Source organism: Pristis pectinata, chromosome 27 (assembly GCF_009764475.1).
Source record: "Pristis pectinata isolate sPriPec2 chromosome 27, sPriPec2.1.pri, whole genome shotgun sequence".
NCBI classification, from domain to species: domain Eukaryota; kingdom Metazoa; phylum Chordata; class Chondrichthyes; order Rhinopristiformes; family Pristidae; genus Pristis; species Pristis pectinata.
Genome location: NC_067431.1, coordinates 15,909,050 through 15,929,174, shown reverse-complemented (window position 1 = coordinate 15,929,174; position 20,125 = coordinate 15,909,050). Strand labels below are relative to the sequence as shown.

Genomic DNA, 20,125 nt, shown 5'->3' with positions numbered 1-20,125 from the left:
AGCAGTGCCCAAGTGCCATCTTATATTGGCTGCATGCCATCAATGAGATGTGACAGTGTGGCCTATTCTCACTCTGATTGTGAGGCCAGTTGCAGTGACTACAGTAGTATTCTTTTGAGTGTTGAAGATTAAGGGGTGATCTGATTATGGGCTTCACTGTTAAAGGGTTTGTTCAGGTAAATGGTGTAATTTTTTTCCTACTGGGGTGGGGGGAGAGAAGAGTCGTTGTTCAGACCAAGGGAACCAGATTTTAATATCAGAGCTAAGCTGTTCACTTGGCACAAAGGGTATAGGAATTTGGGTTTCTGTCTCCTGAACAACTTTTGAGGCTGAAAAATGCTATGATGCTGGAGGAACTCAGCAGGCCAGGCAGCATCCATGGAGAAAAGCAGACAGTCAACATTTTGAGTTATGACCCTTCTTCAGGACTGAAGATAGGAAATGGGAAAGTCCAATATATAGGAAGGAAAAGCAGAGCAGTGATAGGTGGACAAAAGAGGGGAGGCGGGGTGGGCAGCAGGTGGTGATAGGTAGATGCAGGTAAGAGATGGTGATAGGCAGGTGCAGGGGAGGAGGGGAGAGCAGTTCCACCAGGGGATGGGTCAAAGGTAAGGAGGAAAAAAGGGGGGTAGAAAAAGACAGAGGCTAGGAAAGGGGAAAAAAAGAGGCGTGGTTGGGGGTTCTTCAGGACTGAAGATAGGAAAAGTATTGAGACTGTGTGGGGTGATGGTCTTGAAATCACTAAAAGTTTAGTTACCTATTGGTATATGAGGTAATGGAATCAAGCAAGGTAGATCTAATTCGGATATGGATCAGACTTGATCAAACTGAACGTGGAGTATGCACGTGTAGCTGAATGTGTGGATGTCTTCAGGGCATAGGCCTCCTGGAGTGTAAGGTTCAGAGTTTGCTGCAAGGAAATGAAAATTATAAATTGAGTATTTAGTGTTCTTGTTTGTTCACTAATTATCAAGTCCTGCCAATTTCAGATAACAAAGCTTTCTTCGTCATCTCAACGTCAGCTGATGGTGCACAGATCTATGAGCTGGTGGCTCAGACGGTGTCGGAACGGAAAACGTAAGAGCATGCAACATATTTGGAAACATGAGATTGCAGGATTAATTTTTGCTTTTTAATTTTTGGACTGTTGACTGTCTAGATGGGGGGAAATTTGCAAGGGAAATGCAGATCATTGTGAGGTAGTGTATTTTTTCTGGAAAAAAGTAAAGTAACCCCCAAATGCTAAGATTCTTAACAGAGAGATCTCAATTCCATGTGGAAAAAGCCATAAAGATAAAATGGGATCCTTGTCCTTATACCCAAAGTTGGGGTCTAAAAGTTAGAAGCACAAAGGTGATGCAGAATTTTTAATAAACTTGGATTCAGCCACAGTTTGAGTTACTTCATGGTTTAGCTTCTTTGTTACATAAAATATTTTAGTGCAACTAAAAGTACGCTTCATGATCCTGTTGATCTAGTGATACCAGTGAAAAGCTGAGTATCGTCTCCATCTAGGTCACAGAATCACCTCGTGTAGGTACTGGTAAAAGTTGCTGCCACGTAATCAGTGTCCTAGCCAGTCGAAAGGCCTGATCCATAATGAGCAGCTGAGAGCACTTCCTTTGGGTATGAGTTTACTTCAGCCATTTGTTATCTCGGCAGCAGAGTTCCATGTTTATCTTCCTCACGGACCTGTGCCATCCTATGTTCAGTCCCATCAATGTAGCTCTCTACCACTTTCTTCTTGGTTATCGAGCCTTCCCTTTCCTCTCTTCCTGCTCCTACCTGACCTCACTTGCGCAAGGCTCCATTTCACCAAGTGAATGCTCTCAGTGATCCAACAAACCATGCACTTTGGGTAATTATTGCAACTTTGGGCACATTCTGAGAGCAGTGAGGCACAAGGCATTTGGAGCAGAATTTGTAGTAGGAGGTGCTTGTTACAGAGCTACAGCAATAATAGTGCATTCTGTACCCAAAGCCTTAAAAGCAGTTTTAGAAGCTGTATGTATCCAAAGGTCCTTAAGTGAGTTAATGCTTTTATGTTCAACAATGGAAGACTGTAAAAAGGGAAGATGAGCAGCCAGAATTCATAGTTCAATTCAGATTCAATGAATTAAGACAAAACAGAATTTGGATTTGTAGGGAGTATCAACAATTTAGACATATTTCAAGGGCAGTAATCTCAGGATTACTCCAGATGCTTTGAGGTTTAAAAGTGAAATAAAGAGTTGGAAGCTTGACTGGAGTGATGGGGAAGGGTGGGGGGGGGGGGGGGGGGGTTGCAGAGAAGGTTCAGATCCCTGTGACTTTGAAACCAATTCAGGTGCTAGACTTCTGAAAGTAGTTGGGGCCAACGAGACTACTGAGTGCATGGAAGAGGTTTTAAGTTAATAAATTATAATTGTGCTAATTTACCCAAAGGACAAAATATAGAAAAGTAAGAATGCAAAAAGGACAAAGTGTAGGAAATCTAAAATGAGAAAAATAGTAAGTCTTTAAGCTCTGGTTACTGAATCATACAATGCAGAAGGACGTCATTCCATCCATTGTACATCTGCCACCTTTTTGAAAGAGCAATCCAATTAGTTCCAGTCCCCAATCTGAGAACTCTGCAATTTTTCCCCTTTATACAATTCCCTTTTGGAAGTCACTCACTAGATTTCCTTCCACCATCCTTTGGGCAGATAACAAATTGTAAAAAGAAAACTTCTAATCTCTCCTCTGGTTTTCTTGCCTGGAAAGGAGAGATTAAAGTATTGCAATAGAACTGGTGAGTTGGAGGCAAAATTGTCATTAAATGACATTAGTGGAGATGTTACAGGGAGTAGGACAGGACTGGGGGCTGAAGATTCGTGGCTACAATTTTTTGGGGGGGAATAGAGTGGAATGGCAGTTCCCTTACAGCATTAGAACCGGGATGGTGTTAAACCTGAGTCAATTTCTTAGTTTAAAAAAATGGGAAGGAATTATATTACAGCATGTCAAAACATAGGAAGGAAATGGGAATAGTATAGATGGGTACTTAATGGTAGGTGTGGACATGATGCACTGAAGGACCTGTTCCTGTTCTGTATGACTTGATAACTCTGGGGTAAAGGAATGAATAAGTACACAAATTCGAGAACAATGTGGACAATTATATATGGATGACGTGATTTATCCAACGTGATCAACTATGAAGAGGCTGTTATTGAATTGAGGTCATTGGCGGATCAGGGCAGGTAAAAGTTATAACAGAAAAATATGATAAGCAGTTACATTTTTAGAAGCACTAACTCACAAAACATTAAAAGGAGAGAATGGGCTAAACTTTCAAATGAGTACAAGTTTTGAGAAGGTCGTATTGGGCTCTCTTGAAAGTTGACTCTAGCGAAAATCTTATCTTAATGTGATGTTATCCACAAACCTTTTTTTTGATGAATAAATGCATTGGAAATGCAAAACTATTGCCTTTATTAGAATTTGGGACTGAATTCCCAGCTCCTAGTAACAGGAAAATGGTTAAATATTGAACAAAACAAACGTGGACAGTATATGGAAACAAATCTATTAGAATGGCCTCTTCCTGTGCCTTTAAAATAAGTAATTTAAGGCTGAGTTTGGGGTGGAATTTTAAAATGCCATTTATCACTGATTCTTTTCCATCACATTTACAGGTGGCAGTATTTAATCACACAGACTTCAGGATCAATAAAAGCACCAAGCCACCATGTGGCCCCTGAACCACCTACTGAGTAAGTATTTCTCCTGCATGTGGCATGTTACTGAATATTAATCAAATATATTTTAAAATATGGATTTTTCCATAAGTGCACACCATAAATATTTTGCAGATGAAGAGCAGATCTGTTACTTCCTTGATCTAGGTGGTGATGTAGCTTCTCGATAAGATATCTTTATTAGTCACCTGTACATCGAAACACACAGTGAAATACATCTTTTTGTGTAGAGTGTTCTGGGAACAGCCCGCAAGTGTCGCCATGCTTCCGGCACCAACATAGCATGCCCACAACTTCCTAACCCATACATTTTTTTTGGAATGTGGGAGGAAACCGGACCACCTGGAGGAAACCCACGCAGACACGGGGAGAACGTACAAATTCCTTACAGACAGCGGCTGGAATTGAACATGGGTCGCTGGTGCGGTAATAGCATTACGCTAACCGCTACACTACTGTGCCTGCCCTTTACACTACTGTGCCTGCTACAGAGCTATTTTTATGGAGCATTAATATTAAAACAAAGGCCAACAATCTATTTCCATTTGAGAGTTGGGCTTTGGTCCTTTGGTCTAATGGTGTAACAGAGGCAGCTGGATACATTTTGTGAATCTGCACAGATTAGTGCTTGGTTCTCAGTGACATGTCAAGAAAGAATGCTGATAATTCCATTCTGCTCCAACTGTTTCCACACTAAGGAATCTCATATGGCCCCACAACCCTTATCTTCCAGAAAACTTTGGAAGGATATTGGGACTCTGCAACATGACATACGTCATGCTTGATGTATGTCACTTTGGGACGTCATGTTACAGCTGTACAAAATGTTGGTTAGGCTGCACTTGGAGTATTGTGTGCAGTTCTGGTAGCTGCACTATAGGAAGGATGTGATCAAGCTAGAGAGGACGCAGAAAAAATTCTTGAAGATGTTGCCTGGATCGGAGGGCTTGAGTTATTAGGAGATACTGGAAAGGCTGGGTCTGTTTTCCCTGGAACAAAGGAGGCTAAGAGGTGAAATGATGGAGAGATATGAAATTATGAGAGATGTAGATGGAGTAGATAGCCATTGTCTGTTTCCCATAGTAGAGGTGTGTAAGATTAGATGTAATAGGTTTAAGGTGATCTGAGGGCTGAATTTTTCAGAGGAGGTGGGGGAGGCAGGAACGGTAGCGACATTTAAGAGGAATCTTGGCAGGTACTTGAATGAGCCGGGCATAGAGGAACATGGAATCAATGTAGGCAAGTGGGATTAGTATAGATAGGCATGTTGGTTGGCATAGATGCTGTGGGCCGAAAGGCCTGTTTCTCTGCCATTCAACTCTATAATTCTATATCGATGGATTGTGTGAGTAATCAAAACTTGGCAAATGGTGTTTAGTAAGATAAGCTTTCTTTATTAGTCACATGTACATTGAAACACAGTGAAATGCATCTTTGCGCAGTGTTCTGGGGACAGCCCGCAATGCTTCCGGCACCAACGTAGCATGCCCACAACTTCCATACCCGTATGTCTGTGGAATGTGGGAGGAAACCGGAGCACCTGGAGGAAACCCACGCAGACACAGAGAACGTACAAACTCAATACAAACAGCAGCCAGAATTGAACCCAGGTTGCTGGCGTTATAATAGCACTACACTAACCGTGTGGGGAAACTGAAGTCATACGCTTCAGCAAGAGGAATCTAATGTAGACTATTATCTAAATGGAGAGAGGTTGCAGATTTGTTGAGTATGAAGGGATCTACATAGAGCATGGAACAGTCCAGCTCAGGAACAGGCCCTTTGCCCACCAGAATTAGAATCAGGTTTATTATCACTGACATATGTCGTGAAATTTGTTGTTCTGCGGTAGCAGTACAGTGCAAGACCTAAAAATTACTATAAGTTACAAAAATAGTGGAAAAGAGGAATAACGAGGTAGTGTTACTGGGTTCATGGACCATTCGGGAATCTGATGGCAGAGGGGAAGTAGCTATTCTTGAAACGTTGAATGTGGGTCTTCAGGATCCTGTACCACCTCCCCGCTGGTAGTAACATGAAGAGGGCATGTCCTGGATGGTCAGAGTCCTTGATGACGGATGTTGCCTTCCTGAGGCACCGTCTCTTGATGCCAATTTAAACTAATCCCATCTGCCTGAACATGGTCCATGTCCCTCTGTTCCCTGCCCGTTTAAATGCCTCTTAAACATCGCTATCCTATCTGCTTCTACCACCTGCCCTGGCAGCACATTCCAAGCACCTACCATTCTATTATACTCATTGCCCCAATTAATGAAGGCAAGCATGCCATATGCCTTCTTTACCTATCCACGTGTTTGCCACTTCCAGGAGCTATGGACTTGCACCCCAAGATCCCTCTGTACATCAATGTTCCTAAGGGTTCTGACATTTACTGTATCCTTTTACATTTGCAGATGAGTGCAGCCAGTCTGCAGATGACATCAAAATTGGAGGTATAGTGGTCAGTAAAAGTTGTCGAAGGTTACACTGAATGGCAGGACCCTGGGGAGTGTTATTGAACAGCAAGACCTTGGGGTGCAAGGACATGATTCCCTGAAAGTGACGACAAAGGTAGACAGTGGTAAAGGAGGCATATGGTATGCATGCCTTCATTGGCCGAGGCATTGAGTATAAGAGTTGGGATGGTGTGTTAGTGTTGTACAAATCAGTGATTAGGCTGCAATTGAGTATTGTGTGCAGTTCTGGTCGCCACGCTATAATTACCATGGGTGTGATTAAGCTAGAGACGGTACAAAGAAGATTCGCAGGAATGCAGCCTGCACTGGTGGGCTTGAGTTATAAGGAGGGACTGGATAGGCTGTCATTGTTTTCCCTGGAACCAAGAAGGCTGAGAGGTGAGCTTATAGAGATCTATAAAATCATGAGGGACATAGGGTAGATAGCCACAGTCTTTTTCCCAGTCCAAAACTAGAGGGGGCATTGGTTTAAGGTGAGAAGGGAAAGATTTAAAGGGCTTCTGAGGGGTAAGTTTTTCCATAGAGAGGGTGGTGGGTATATGGAACAAGCTGCCAGAGGAGGTGGTAGAGGCAGGTACAATTACAACATAAAGACATTTGGACAGGTATATGGATAGGAAAAGTTTAGAGGGATATGGGTCAAACGCGGGCAAATGGGATTAACTCAGGTAGACATCTTGGTTGGCATGAACGAGTTGGGTTGTAGGGCCTGTTTCCATACAGTATAACTCTGAGTCTATGAATTTGACCTCCCAAAATGCAACACCTTGCACGTTTGTGGATTATGCCATTTCTCTGCCCAAATTTCCAACAGATCTATGTCCTGCTGTATCATTTGACAACCTTCCTCATTATCCACAACTCCACCAATTTTCGTGTTGCCTGCAAACTTACTAATTAGACTACATTTTTATCCAGATCATATATCGTAAATAAGAGTTCCCAGCATTGATTCTTGTGGAAAACCACTGGTCAGAAAAACTCCCTTCCACCATTATCCTCTACCGTCTACATCCAAGCCAATCTTTTTATCCAACTTTACCGATCTTCGTGGATCTCATGTGACTTAATCTTCTGCTCCAGCCTACCATGACGGACCTAAAAGTGATATCTTTTAATCACTTTTACTAATTAATAATGTTTGATGTGCTGAAGATAATCTGCATTAGAGATGTCATATAAATGTATCTGCTTTTAGAAAGAAGTGCACTAGCCTACATCTAGGAATACTGGGCAACCTCTTTCAAAACTAACACCAGCCTGCTGTGATTTCCCCCCCCCCCCCCCCCCCCCATAATAAATTTAATGATTGCATATTTAACACAGGAGTGAGCAAGAGGATGAGGAGAATCTGAGCACAATCCAACCAGGTGGATCAAGCAAAGTCCCAGGAAGGATGTCGAGCAGCGGTGATTCAACACAAGGTACCAAAATGTATCAAGGATTAATGTATTCCTGAGATATCTGAATTCATACAAGGCTGTTGATGGGCTTGGCTCTTGAATCAATAGCATGTGTTTATGAATGTGTTATTCGAAGTGTTTTATGGGAGCATTTTGCAGGTCTGATCTGCTTCCTGCTGTAGATCATCATTCAGTTTGGAAATGGTTCTGATTCCTTATTTCTTGTCTTCCTGGAATTCTCCATAGAATTTATCATTTTCAAAGGGTGAGAGACAATTTGAGCCTCTTGTGTGGAGAGGTGTTGGGGATGTTGGCTGAGTCACGAAGAGGTTGCCATGGATGTAGATATGGCTCTAAGTCAACTAAAAGCAAGTGATGTTTCAAAAGTCATCCTGATCATCGGTATCCTAATAATATGTCCATGCGGTATGCTTACAGATGTTATCCTAAAATCAGATTGTCATCAGGAACATAGCCACAGGATAAAGCTGGAATAATTTTGAATGGTCTGAGTAATGACTGATCTCTGTCACAGGTAAAGAGATTGATGACCCACTGGCTGTGAATATCTCAGCATCCAACAAACAGAAACATAGTGCAATCATCTCTGCGCAGGAAACAGAGGGGCAGCCCAGGTACATACAGGACTTTAACAGTCTCCGAAGACCGACTGCAGGGCGGCCTCCCTATAGAAGCACTGAGCTGCACTATTCAAGTCAGGCTCGCAGTTCAGTCTCATCATTTCCTTATTCAAGAGCAGAGTCTGCACTAATAAACCGTAAGTAAATATCATTCATCCCTTCGGGATGTAGGTGTGATAGGGGGGAATGACTGCATGTCACGGGTTTAACTTGGACCCTTTCCAGTGGTGGGACATTGCAGGTGCCTCAATTCCCATGTTTGCTGGTTTAAACAGAACAGTACAGCACAGGAACAGGCCCTTTGGACCATGATTGCCGAACTAATTAAACTAGTAATTAAACGCTGAACTAAACTACTCCCTTCTGCCTACACAATGTCCATATCCCTTCACTCATGTGCCTATCGAACAGCCTCTTAAATGCCTGTATCGTATTTGCCTCCACTACCACACCTGACAGCGTACTCCAGACACCCACCATTCTCTGTGCTTTTTAAAAAAAAAAGCTTGCCCCACACATCTCTTTTAAACTTACCCTCTTCCTCAACTGCCTGCCCTCTAGTATTAGACATTTCGACCCTGGTTTGCTGAATTTTTTTTCAGCGAGAGCTCCTTTCAGGGTGATTTGTCCTTGGCCAACTCTCAACCACAGCTGCCCTCTGTCACATTGGCAGGTGTTTAAAGGTAAATAATGCTTGTAACTGAAAATATTTCTTGATCACTGCAAAGTCACTAGCATTTCATTTACTGCAGCATTCTCTACCTCTCCTTAGTTCACTCCTTGAAGCAACTGCTGTCAGTTCAGATGCTGGGTTCAGAAGATGATGCCAGCGATGGAGCTTCTATTCAGCACCTTCCGGAAGAGGACAGTTTATCACTAAAGCAGGGGACAGATGGGCCATCCGACAGCACAACGTGTTGTCAAGGTGAGACGCCCAACAAGGCACTGCAGCATCAGCTAGAGATAGCCAATGGGACACTGGAAGAAGTGGAGGCTGAAACAAGAGTTAGTGAAAGGACTAAACTTTCCCGTCAGTTGACACTGGAAGCAGGTCACGAACGTATCACAACTGAAGGACACGGACCAGACTCGGTAGCAGATGATGGTGGAGATAGGTTCTACGATGCTCCAGAAGATCATTCAGATGAGCATCGATCACAAGGGAACAGTCCAAGTCCAAACAGAGAAGAGGAGGCTAAGTCACAAGCCCGTGCATCAGGTTAGTTACAGACATGAGATGCTCGCCCAGTTGGTATCCCTTCTCCATAGATCTGTGGTGTTCCCATCAGGGATTTTGTTTCTCAAATTGTTCTCCCTTCATGGCTCTTGAGACTAATTACTTAGTAGTTTTCTACACCATGAATGCATTGGTTGAATTGTCTTGACTTCCAGCAAGCGTGCATTACTTAGAATAAGGTATTGATTTATGTAGTTATAAAGTGCGACTCTGAGTTCTTTTCTGTTTTTAAGAAATGTTCTTCAGGCTGAGGTCCTCAGAAGAATCACTAACTTTTATTAAAATCTTTGTTCATCTTGGCAGGGAACTTTCTAACCCTGGATGACTTTCCACAGACTGAAGGGAGCTCCACTGATGAAATAGATATGTCTACAATTCCGCCTGATTATTCTGTGGATTGTATCACCCAAAGCACTGAGGCGAGGGAGAGCAACAGTACAACTGATCCTTGTAATACTGAAGGGTCAGAGGCAGGAATTAGACAGCTGCTTCCTTCATCACATGTGCGCAACCAAATCCTCCAATTCATACATAGTATCGAGTCTGATCTGAAATATTTAAAGGTAATATGCTTATTTGAGATCTACCCAGTCAACATGGTGTCTGTCCAGTGTATCTGATCTTTGGTGTGACATTCTGTTACACCCCATCCCAAGGTTTATTCAATTCCTGTGATGGGGCTGTGAATTTTCTCTTTGTCAGTGTAGTTTAGAAAATTAGCCTATGTTATCTGCAATTAACTGGTACTGTTAGGAGGTGAGAGGTGGTTATGATCTCTCTGGGAGAAACTCTGCATAAATGTCTGAGTTGGTTGAAAGCTTCAGTGGAGCAGAGTGCTTTTGTTTTAATCTGTGACTGTTCTTTTTCTGCTGTCTTAAGTTTGATTTTCCCTCTTTTTCTCGACCAGTGAAGACTGGGGCTATGACCTAACAGAGGTCTTCAAAATAGTTCAAGGATTTGTAACATGGTTACAGAGGTGTTTCTCTGACTGAGAGACAAGAACTAGTGGTCATAAAAATACAGTAGGGAATTTAGGGAAAGTGGTAAGAATGTGGAAATTGCTACAACTTGCAGTAGTTGAGATAAATGGAATAAATACACTCATGGGGAAACTGTTAAACACACAAGGGAGAAAGGAATCGATAGCTGGGCTGACGGACTGAGATGTAGATTAGGAGGAACTTGGGCAGAAGTTAAACGTGGGCCATTGAACCAGATATCCTTTTCTATTCTGTATAATTATCCACTAGGCCTTGAGCTGCTGGGAATCTGCTTCGTTGGTGCAGTCAGAGTTACTGGAGCTGCAGGTGTCTCCATAGACGTGGGTTTTCCAGGCCTAGGGTATGAGTGATATCCAAATATGGCAGTTCAATGCACCCAATCCGAGTTGCTTTTCCCTGCACTTAAATTCACTACCTGTTTCCTTCACATCATTAAAGTGACAAAATGAAACCCGGTATTTCCTGCTAACCAAATGAATATGCTGCTTGAAATTAAGAATTGAGAGCAAACACATGGAGACCACATAATCCTTGTAATGTATGTGTGCAGTTGCCCCACAAGCAGAGTCACACCCTGTGAGAGAGCAGTTAAAGGCAAAAAACTTCCACAAGGGCTGAGGGAAACTGTAAAGAGCCTCAGTGAATGCTACTTCCCTTTTCAAATGGTCACTAGTGCTGGAGCAGACTTGTTCTACTGTAATTTGGAATGTGAACAGGAGGGGAAATAGAGGTAAATTGGGCTGCACCTTGCAGCCTTACTAACGGAAGGCAGTCATTGTGTTTGAACCCAGTCTTTGACCATGTATTTCAGGAGGTGGAGCTGGAATGTTACAGTCAGCATGTCCTGGAGTCCACAGCTTCACATGAGCCAACAGGTAAGTGTCTGATTTCATTGTCCCATTTAGGCCATGTTACTCGGACTCTAGAGCGCAGACCCTCAACAGAAAGCAAACGATTGCAGTCCACGTGGATTGTATAGAGGGGATACTTTGCAACTATGAGCTACCAATTGTCTTGATTCAGGAGCCATTCCTTTAGATAAGAAAAATTATATCTGTCATTTTGCTGTTTAAGAAAGGTGAGTAGGGAAACCAGGGAACTTTAGTATATACAGTATGATGCTGGAATCTGAAACAAAACAAAAACTGGAAGAACTCAGCCACATCAAACAACATCTGGGGTAGGAGAAACCAGTTAATGTTTGGGGTCAAGGACCCTTCCCAGAAGATGATTACCTGATAAATCTGACTGAGGTGTTTTTTTTGGATGTGACTGAAATAATTGATGGGTAATATCAATGAATGTTTTCTTCTGCAGTCTTTACATTGGATTATATGGCATGGTAACGGGTCATGCAATCCATTCAAACCTTTCTGGTATTTATATTCTACTTGACCCTCTTCCTGTTTGTTCTCGTCTAAGTCTTTTAGTGTAACCCACATTTCCCTTCTCCCTTCTGTTCTGGCTTCTTAAATATAAAAGTTTAACTTCTTTACCACTCTTTGGTTAAGGAACTTTTTGGTAATTATTTTCTTCCTGGTAAGTCTCTAATTATGCTTCTCTCTTCCACCCCACCCCCAATTCCTCCTTCCCACCCATAGTGCAGACATGCTCCTTGTAACCTCTATCAAAATCTTTCAATTTTTAAGCCTGTTATTAGATCCCCCTCAGTCATCTTTTCTTGAGAAACAGAATTCATGTTCATGCTTTGTTGATGTGTATACTTTTGCATTTTTGTTATTATCCTGGTATGTATTCACTGCACCTTCTCCATTGCATCTGTATTCTTTGGATAATATGGGATCCGAACTCTGTGGTCTAAACAAGGTTCAATATATGTTTAGTTTAACTTTTCACTTCTGTCACTCTAAGAATTAAACCCTCATGCTTGGTTTGCCTTGCTAATGTGTGGCACAACCTTTAATGATTGGTGTATTTGGACTCCAAGATCCCCTTGTTCCTCTGCCTGACCTAGATTTGCATATTTTGGTAAGCAACCTTCCTGCAAAATGTAATACTTGATTGAGTTTCATTTCCCATGTTTCACTAACTCTACAGGTTTATTAATAGAGTCATACGGCACAAATGGGCTCTTCAGCCCACCATGTCCATGCCGACCATCCATTGAGTACCTATCTATTAACAATCCCACTTACCAGCCCTTGGAGCATAGCCTTCTATGGTTTGGATATTCAAATGCTCGTTTAGATACTAAAATATTGTAAGAGTTCTTGCCTTTACCACCTATTCAGGCAGAATGTTCCAGATTCCAATCATCCTCTAGGTGAAAAAACTCCTCCGATCTCCCCTAAACCTCTGACTCCTCAGCTTAAACTTACACCCTCTAGAGATCAAAGGTTGAACTGAAGTCCATGTATATGACATCAGCCATACTACCCTCATCAATATGTTTTGCTACCTCTTTGAAAAATTCAATCAAGTTGGTCAGACAGGATACCCCTGTAACAAACATGTGCTGATAAGTTTTGATTAATCCCTGCCTTATTAAATCTTTGACGACCACAGGTGAATGCCAGATAACTGGAGGGCTGCAAATGTGATTTTTTTTATTCAAGATGGCCAGTAGGTAATTACCGACCTGTGAGTCTAATGTCAGTGTAGGGAAGTTATTGAAATAAAAGTTCTGAGGGACAGGACTTAAAATCCAATGTCGGAAGTTCTATACCCTGGAATGTTGACCTGTCAATCCAGCTGTTTTCTCCCCAACCATGTTTCTGTGATAGCAGCAATATCATATTCCCATGTACTGATCAGCTCTCTAACTTCAGCTGCCTTACTAGTCAGATTCCTTGCATTAAAATAAATGTAATTTAGCCTTTCATTCCTCTCAAGTGCCCATGCCTTATCCTGCCCATGTCTGCTCTGTTTTCTATTTATTTTAAATTGTTCCCTTCTCCCCCACCCCCTGCAACTGTACATCCAATGCATTCCATACCTCTGCCAAATTAGTTTAACCCTCTCCAACTGCATCAGCAAACCTCCCCACAAGGACTTGGGGCTGTTCTGGTTCAGGTGCAACCTGTCCAGTTGGTGCAGGTTCCACCTTCCCCAGAAACAGTCTCAGTGGTACAGAAATTTTAAAGTTCTCTCTCCTACACCTCCTGTTAGCTACACATTTATCAATCCCATCCTTCTCTTCCTACAGACACTAGCAAGTGGAAGTAATCCAGAGATTACAACCTTGGGGGTCCTGCTCTTTCATCTGCGAACTAACTCCATAAATTCATGTCGCAGGATCTTGTCTTATGCTGTTAGTACCAATGTGGACTACAACCTCTGGCTGTTCTACCCTCTGCCTTTCAGAGTGCCCTGCAGCTGTTCTGTGATATCATTGATTGCAGCAGCAGGGCTTGTGTCTTGTCTGTTCGCCTCACTACTGAGGATCTTGCCACTATTACCCTTCGTTTTTCTCCTTCCTCCTTGTGCAGCTGAGCCACCCATGGTGTTGTGATGTGGCTGTACTTGGATGCATTCACCCCCCACACTCTACATCATGGAGAAACAGTTCTGAAGCGAGGTGCACTCTTGAGATTTCCCTGCCTACTTCTCTTTCTCTGCCTGCCTTCCTATGATTTGTAGTATTCCTCCTCAATATTGACAATCCCCTCAAATTTTCTTTTCAATTCCAGAGTCTAAATTGTTGATAGAAATTGTGAGCATTGGTTCCAACACTGATCCTTGTGGAATACCCCTCCTCATACTGTTACTCTCTCTTCCTAGTCTCTGCTTTCTGCCCTGTAGCCAACAGGTAATCTATCCTGCTACTCGTAGCATAACTTTGCATTCTCTGACATTTGTTTGTGTATTATGGGGTACTTTATATTTAAAAAAAACAGTTTCAATGTCTTTATGGATCCAGTGATGATCAAAGCTGTAATGAGTTCCTCCAGCAGATTTTTGCTCCAAGTTCCAGCATCTGCAGTCTTTGTGTCTCTGTAATAAATACTGATGGGAGGGAATATGATTGGAACATGTTAATTTTAACTTCCTCCACCACCCAGTAATTAATTCTGTAAAGTCCTTTTCATGAAAAGGATAATGGAATTGTGGAATAAATTATGATATTGTCAGAATGGATGGATCAAGTGATGGGTTTGGGGGAAATAGTGAGAAAGGTGGGTGAACATGAACTATATTACAGACTGTGAAACGATTTCTGTTCTCTCAACAGGAGACAGTTAATGTAGTTTGTTCAAAAGCAGAATCAAGCCAGGCTTGGTGATGGAACATATGGGTGCTTGGAGATGACCCCTTGAAGCTCCTGCTAGCTCTGGACTTTAGAGACATTTGTGGAACTGATTGTTTGTTCAAATGCCGCTGATTTCTGGGTCATTTTTGGGATGGTGTATCAGTGAGTCCTGCCTGTATTGGTGTGTCTTGCCGGTTACGGATGCATCCCAGTTTGGTTGATGCAATCATCCTCCCTCATTTGCGCACATCTCTTTCAATTATAGAACTGATCTCGCTCTCCACATCTCCTAAAACCAAATGTACAGAAATTCAGCAGAAAATCAGCTTAGAGTTTGATGAAATCGAGATGTATTTATTTGTATTCACTTGCTATGATAAATGCAATCGTTTTGTTATAATTTTTATTTTCATAGCCTGTATTAAGCTGATTTGCAAATGGAGATTAAGATCTGGTTAATGCATGGAATCCATGTGCTGGGTTCCAACACTGGGGACAGTGGAATAGACAGCTCGGGTGTACAAGAGATTTACCATGCAATCAGGGTAAGAGAGTTACTACACTGCTGGGGTGTGAGGGTTACCACACAGGGTGTGAGAGAGAATTAGTGTGTGTTTGTGTCTGTGTGTGTCTTGCTTGTACTGCTGGGGTATGAGGCAGTAACTACACAGGTGATGAAAGAAAATTAGTTGCTCCGTTGGGTAAGAGGGTTAATGCACAAGGTGAGAGATGCTTCATAGGGTGAGTCAGTTACTGGACTACTTGGATTTGAGTGAATGTGAGAGAAAGAGTTAGTGCTCAGTATGTGTGAGAGAGAACGCTAGTGCACAGAGAATGCAAGGGAGAGCAGGTGTATGGAGTGTGAAAGAGAGATGGGGCAGGCAGTGTGCATGAGATTAAGGAGTCAGTGCACAGACTGCAGGACTGACAGCACAGCTGGGCTGTGAGAGGATGCGTGTTATTACACAGTTCATTACTACAGCAAAGCTCCTGATAGTTAAGCCAGGTTCAAGATCCACATTATATCTGCTGTTATTATCCTAATCAGATGTAGAATCAGGGTTGTGGACCAAAGCTGCTTTGTAGCAAAACCTCCACTCAGAGCAAAGTATCAGGTGCAGGGACAGGTTAGTGTTTCTGTCCAGAGAACCACTAACTCTCTAACTTGTCTTTCCTCTGGGCATGCAGTGTGTTTGCAACATACAGTTTCATATTCTTTGTACATTAAGTACTTGGCAAACACATTCATTCCTCACATCCCCATCGCCAGGGCTGTTGCATCATATTTTCTCAGATGCTTATCTCTCACTGATACTATGGTGTTGGAACAATTTGGTCACAAAATAGCAGAGCAGGCTTCTGACACAAGATGTTGGAAAAGTTGTGATGGGCACTGGGTCTGGCCAACTCCTTTTTCTGCCAGAATTTTTGTTAATATAAACAATTGATTTGCATTTAGAGTATGACCTCCTGGGAGCAGTTCCTCCATGCCACAAGTAACCCCTCCTTTCAATCATGTGGCTGCCTATATTCCACTTTATAGAAATGGTGGCTGTAACCAAATCTATCTGGTAGCTGCTGTGCCCAATTATAATTCCTGTCCCTTATAAACAGATCTCAATGTTACACAGGGCTGGGAGGAGAAGCTTCATTTTGGTGACGCCCATCAGTTGTGAATAAGCTGGAAATCACCGTTACCTAGTTGCTGTTTGGTACAGATGGTAAAGTGAACATAAGACCTGTTAACAAGACACAGACACCCTCCCAGTGGCTGTCAGTTCTAACTCTGACTAAAGCAGATACTTTCAGCTCTCCAGTAAATTTTCCCCACACCACTCTTGCTTCAGAGATGATGCTGATTTGGTGCGAGTGCATGTCCTAACTTTGCATATTGCCCCTGACATATGTACAGATCCGCTATAGCTCCTGTTGTTGCCCTGTACATCACCCTGCGCAACACACTAACCCTGCTGCCTCCCCTAATCTATAGTTTTATTTGTCTCAAGTTTATGACATATTTCAATTTGGTTTTATCTAACTTTGTAAAATAGCATCTCGTTTAAGATTTAGCAATGACATTATGTTACTTGAAAAAAAAACAAATATAATTCTGTTTCTGGGATCTGGGTTTTAAAGAAATGTTTCATTATAATTAAATTGTTTCAGTATAATTAAAAAGCTGTGGCGGAAAGAGTTGCATTTTGTTATCTTTGACCTAATTTGTGATATGTGAGTTCTGAGTCTGACCACCTGCTCAAAGCTGTGGCTGAGCTGGTCACTGTATCGGTGTTACTTAAACAAGTGTCTCAGGCACCAGATCTTCCTGGGGTGTGGATTCCGTGGGCACAGATTCAGGGGAGTGAATGGGTTCTACTTGCCCCAGTTTTACTGGCATTTTGTTCTACTGATACTGACTTTCACTGGAATCAGGTTCAGGAGACACTGACTCTCACTGAGGGATGAGTTCCACAGGCACAGTCTTTTTTTAGCTCTAAGCTTTGGCAATTATTGTATCCCTGCAAGCACCATAGTTATGATGAGGCATTTTTCCTCTAGCCGGTCATTACTTTGGAATGTGCAGCAGGCAAGCAAGTTTGATTTGAATCCAAATGGTTTTAATATAAATCCTTGGAGCTGCAGTAATCCTTTCACAGAGCAAATCCTGAAATCACTTTGAGAAGGTATATCACCAAAAAGGATGGATCAGGATTTGTGAAGAGAGATCACCTAGGAAGAATGTCTGGTATTTAGCATGTGGGGGAAGGTTGCATGCCATTACTGGGCATGGAGCTAAGATCTTAATTTTTGATTAGTTGTGAGGTTCAATGAGTTGAAGATGGTTTGAATCAGAATGAGCCTTAATTCTATTGACAACAAATCCTTTATTTCAATGTTTGCCATCCTAAACAGTCAAAGGCTGAAATCCTAAAACTCACACCAGTCCTGGCAAGTTCCAATTGTTTTTAAAAAAAAATGCATTACAATCCTGATATTACAGTATTTCACTACCAAAGCATTTAATTAAATAAAATTGATCCCCCAAAAAAGAAATTGCAGTTGTTTCTTTAATTCTGCTCAATCCCACTGCAATCTTGCTCCCAAGTCCGACTGCTCCATCATCATTCCTGCTACAGTTTCAGGTTCTGTGTGTTTACCAATAACCAGCTAAAGATCTGAGTGATCACCAGAAGTTGAGGCAGTATGGTTGGCTCACTGGAAGCACTTAGAGCTAGAGAGGGAGAAAAGTGTAAGGAGTTAAATCAGCCAAGTTAAAACTTTAATTTCTTGTCACCCTGAGATGAGCCTTTGTTTAATGAACAGCCCCAGCAGCTAGGTACTCTTGCTGTCTTAATGCTGCATTGTCACCCCAGATGGGGGTGTCTCAGTGTTACCATTTGGTGTTATATTTCACTTGCATCAGTGTTATCAGCAATGTCTTAATATCACGGTGTTATGGTCACACTTCTTTCACCAGAGTGTTACTGGGGCTTCCAGCCTAACCACAGAGGCTCTGATTTTTTTTCAAAGAACAACAGTGAAAGATAATACATTTGGCTTTTTCATTAAATTCATTAGCCCTGGATTAGGAGGTTTTTAAACTTATGTGGGTATGATTGCAAAGGCCAGCACTTACTGGTCATCCCTAATTACCCTTGAGAAAATGGCGATGAGCCATTGTCTTGTACCCCCATAGTCCTGGTGAAGATACTCTGATGGCAGTTGAAGATTTTTCCAGGATTTAGACCCAGTAACAATGAAGGAATGATTTTATATTTCCAAAGCAGGATGGTGTACGTGTTGGAAAGGTACCAGCATATGGTGATGTTCCTGTGCATGTGCCCTTTTTTGGGATGATCTAGATATTTATAGAAACCAGATCCATTCATCAGGAAGATAATCCTAAGGATCCCATCCTGCCATTGACCAATAAGGTGCCGAACCCAGGCTCTAGTTTGCAGGCTATCACAGAAAACCTAACAGGACAATCTATTTTGATGTTGTCTGCTTTTGCCTGCAATGGGACTGGGTACTTCCAGACATTGCCCCCCCACCCCCCCACCCTATTCTCAGCAAACACCCTGTGCCCCGAATCCAGGATAGGATCTGGGAGATGGCAGGTACTCTTATTTCCAGAACTTCAATCTTACCAAATATTTTGGCTATCAATGATTTCTCGCCAGCTTACCGCGGCAGTGCTTTCCATCCCAATGCAAGAATCCAGTGATGCAGCTACACACAGCCCGCTCCCCACGACTTGTACAAATCTGTTCACAGCCACCATTGTCCACCTCGCACCAATCAGCTGCTGCAAAACAGGAAATGTACAGCCACCACACGAGTGGGTGGCAAGGGTTTTGTTTACATTGCTCAGAACCAGGCATTATCCTCCCATCTTGTCACTCACACCTGTGTACACAATGTGGATGGATGGAGAGCTCTATAAACAGGTGGCAATACCTAAAGCCTGATATTCAGCCATCAGTACAGGCCAAAAACACCACATTGTAAATGCAACATAGTTCCCTACTCCTGCCCAAGCATTACATGGTTAAATCATCGATTACACCTTTATATGTCCCTGATTCAACAATTCCAATGCATTGCTTGATAACTTTGCCCATCTCTAAACCTGAGCACATCCAAAACTCTGCTGCCTGTATCTGAACTCTCACCATCACCCATGGTTGCTGGCTACATTGGCTCGCCATCCACTTTAGTTTTCAAATATGTCCATGGCCTGGTCCCTCTGACAACTGTAATGTCCTCCAGCCTTGTAACCTTCAGATATCTCTATTTCTGGACCTTAAGTTTTAATTGTTCTAGTAATGGTGTCCTTGTTCTTAGTAATGTCAAGGCTCAAATTCACTAGGTCACCCTCTGCCCATTTCTCTCTCAGTCTTAATGCCTCTCTGTTTTCCCCTTTCCCTTTCTTATTGTTGTTTCTATCCTTTCAGTTAAGGAAGTTTCATACCATTGCAACATCAGAAGCTTTACAAATGGCCCCAGGCACAAAATACACATCCCCTGCCATGCAACTAACCTCTTCTCCTGATGGGTCCAACAGAGAGAATCTGCTCTTTTGTGAGTTGCCCATTGTTGTCAGCAAGTCTCCTGCTGTGAGTGGGACACGTCTACAGGAACCAACATTGAAAGATTCAGTCAATATATGTACCTACTTGATCAGAAATCTAACAAATGTAACAGAGTTACTTCCAACTTTGTTTGTGCTTGACCTCGTATGTACTTTGATATTTCTTTGATGTTAACACCTTGTCTGTTACTGTTCAACCTCTGATATCCCACCCCACTATGTGCTATTCTCTCACACAATTATATCAAATACATTGTAATATGTCCCAGCAAAGTTACCATGACCATGTTTCCTCACTATTCGCCCTCCCTATAAAACCTGAAAGTATAGCCAAGATAGAGA

The 20,125-nt window shown here is 42.3% G+C and overlaps 2 protein-coding genes across 8 annotated transcripts in view; one reads left to right on the top strand and one right to left on the bottom strand.

The window, feature by feature from the left end:
* Positions 1-16,885, top strand: part of LOC127583792 (rho guanine nucleotide exchange factor 12-like) — a 97,954-nt gene extending 81,069 nt beyond the window's left edge. For all 7 annotated transcript variants that reach the window (XM_052040149.1, XM_052040146.1, XM_052040145.1 and 4 more), the window contains 8 exons: positions 990-1,077; positions 3,660-3,737; positions 7,526-7,623; positions 8,138-8,380; positions 9,016-9,462; positions 9,784-10,043; positions 11,293-11,356; positions 14,674-16,885. In XM_052040149.1, the coding sequence (XP_051896109.1) occupies positions 990-1,077; positions 3,660-3,737; positions 7,526-7,623; positions 8,138-8,380; positions 9,016-9,462; positions 9,784-10,043; positions 11,293-11,356; positions 14,674-14,684 (1,289 nt within the window). In that variant the 3' untranslated portion in view covers positions 14,685-16,885. The remainder of the gene's footprint in view (positions 1-989; positions 1,078-3,659; positions 3,738-7,525; positions 7,624-8,137; positions 8,381-9,015; positions 9,463-9,783; positions 10,044-11,292; positions 11,357-14,673) is intronic.
* A 147-nt stretch (positions 16,886-17,032) lies between these two features.
* LOC127583580 (alpha-tectorin-like) overlaps positions 17,033-20,125 on the bottom strand; it is a 45,794-nt gene continuing 42,701 nt past the window's right edge. The window contains 3 exon segments of the mRNA XM_052039702.1: positions 17,033-17,920; positions 18,878-18,997; positions 19,733-19,823. Of these exon segments, the coding sequence (XP_051895662.1) occupies positions 17,820-17,920; positions 18,878-18,997; positions 19,733-19,823 (312 nt within the window). The 3' untranslated portion in view covers positions 17,033-17,819.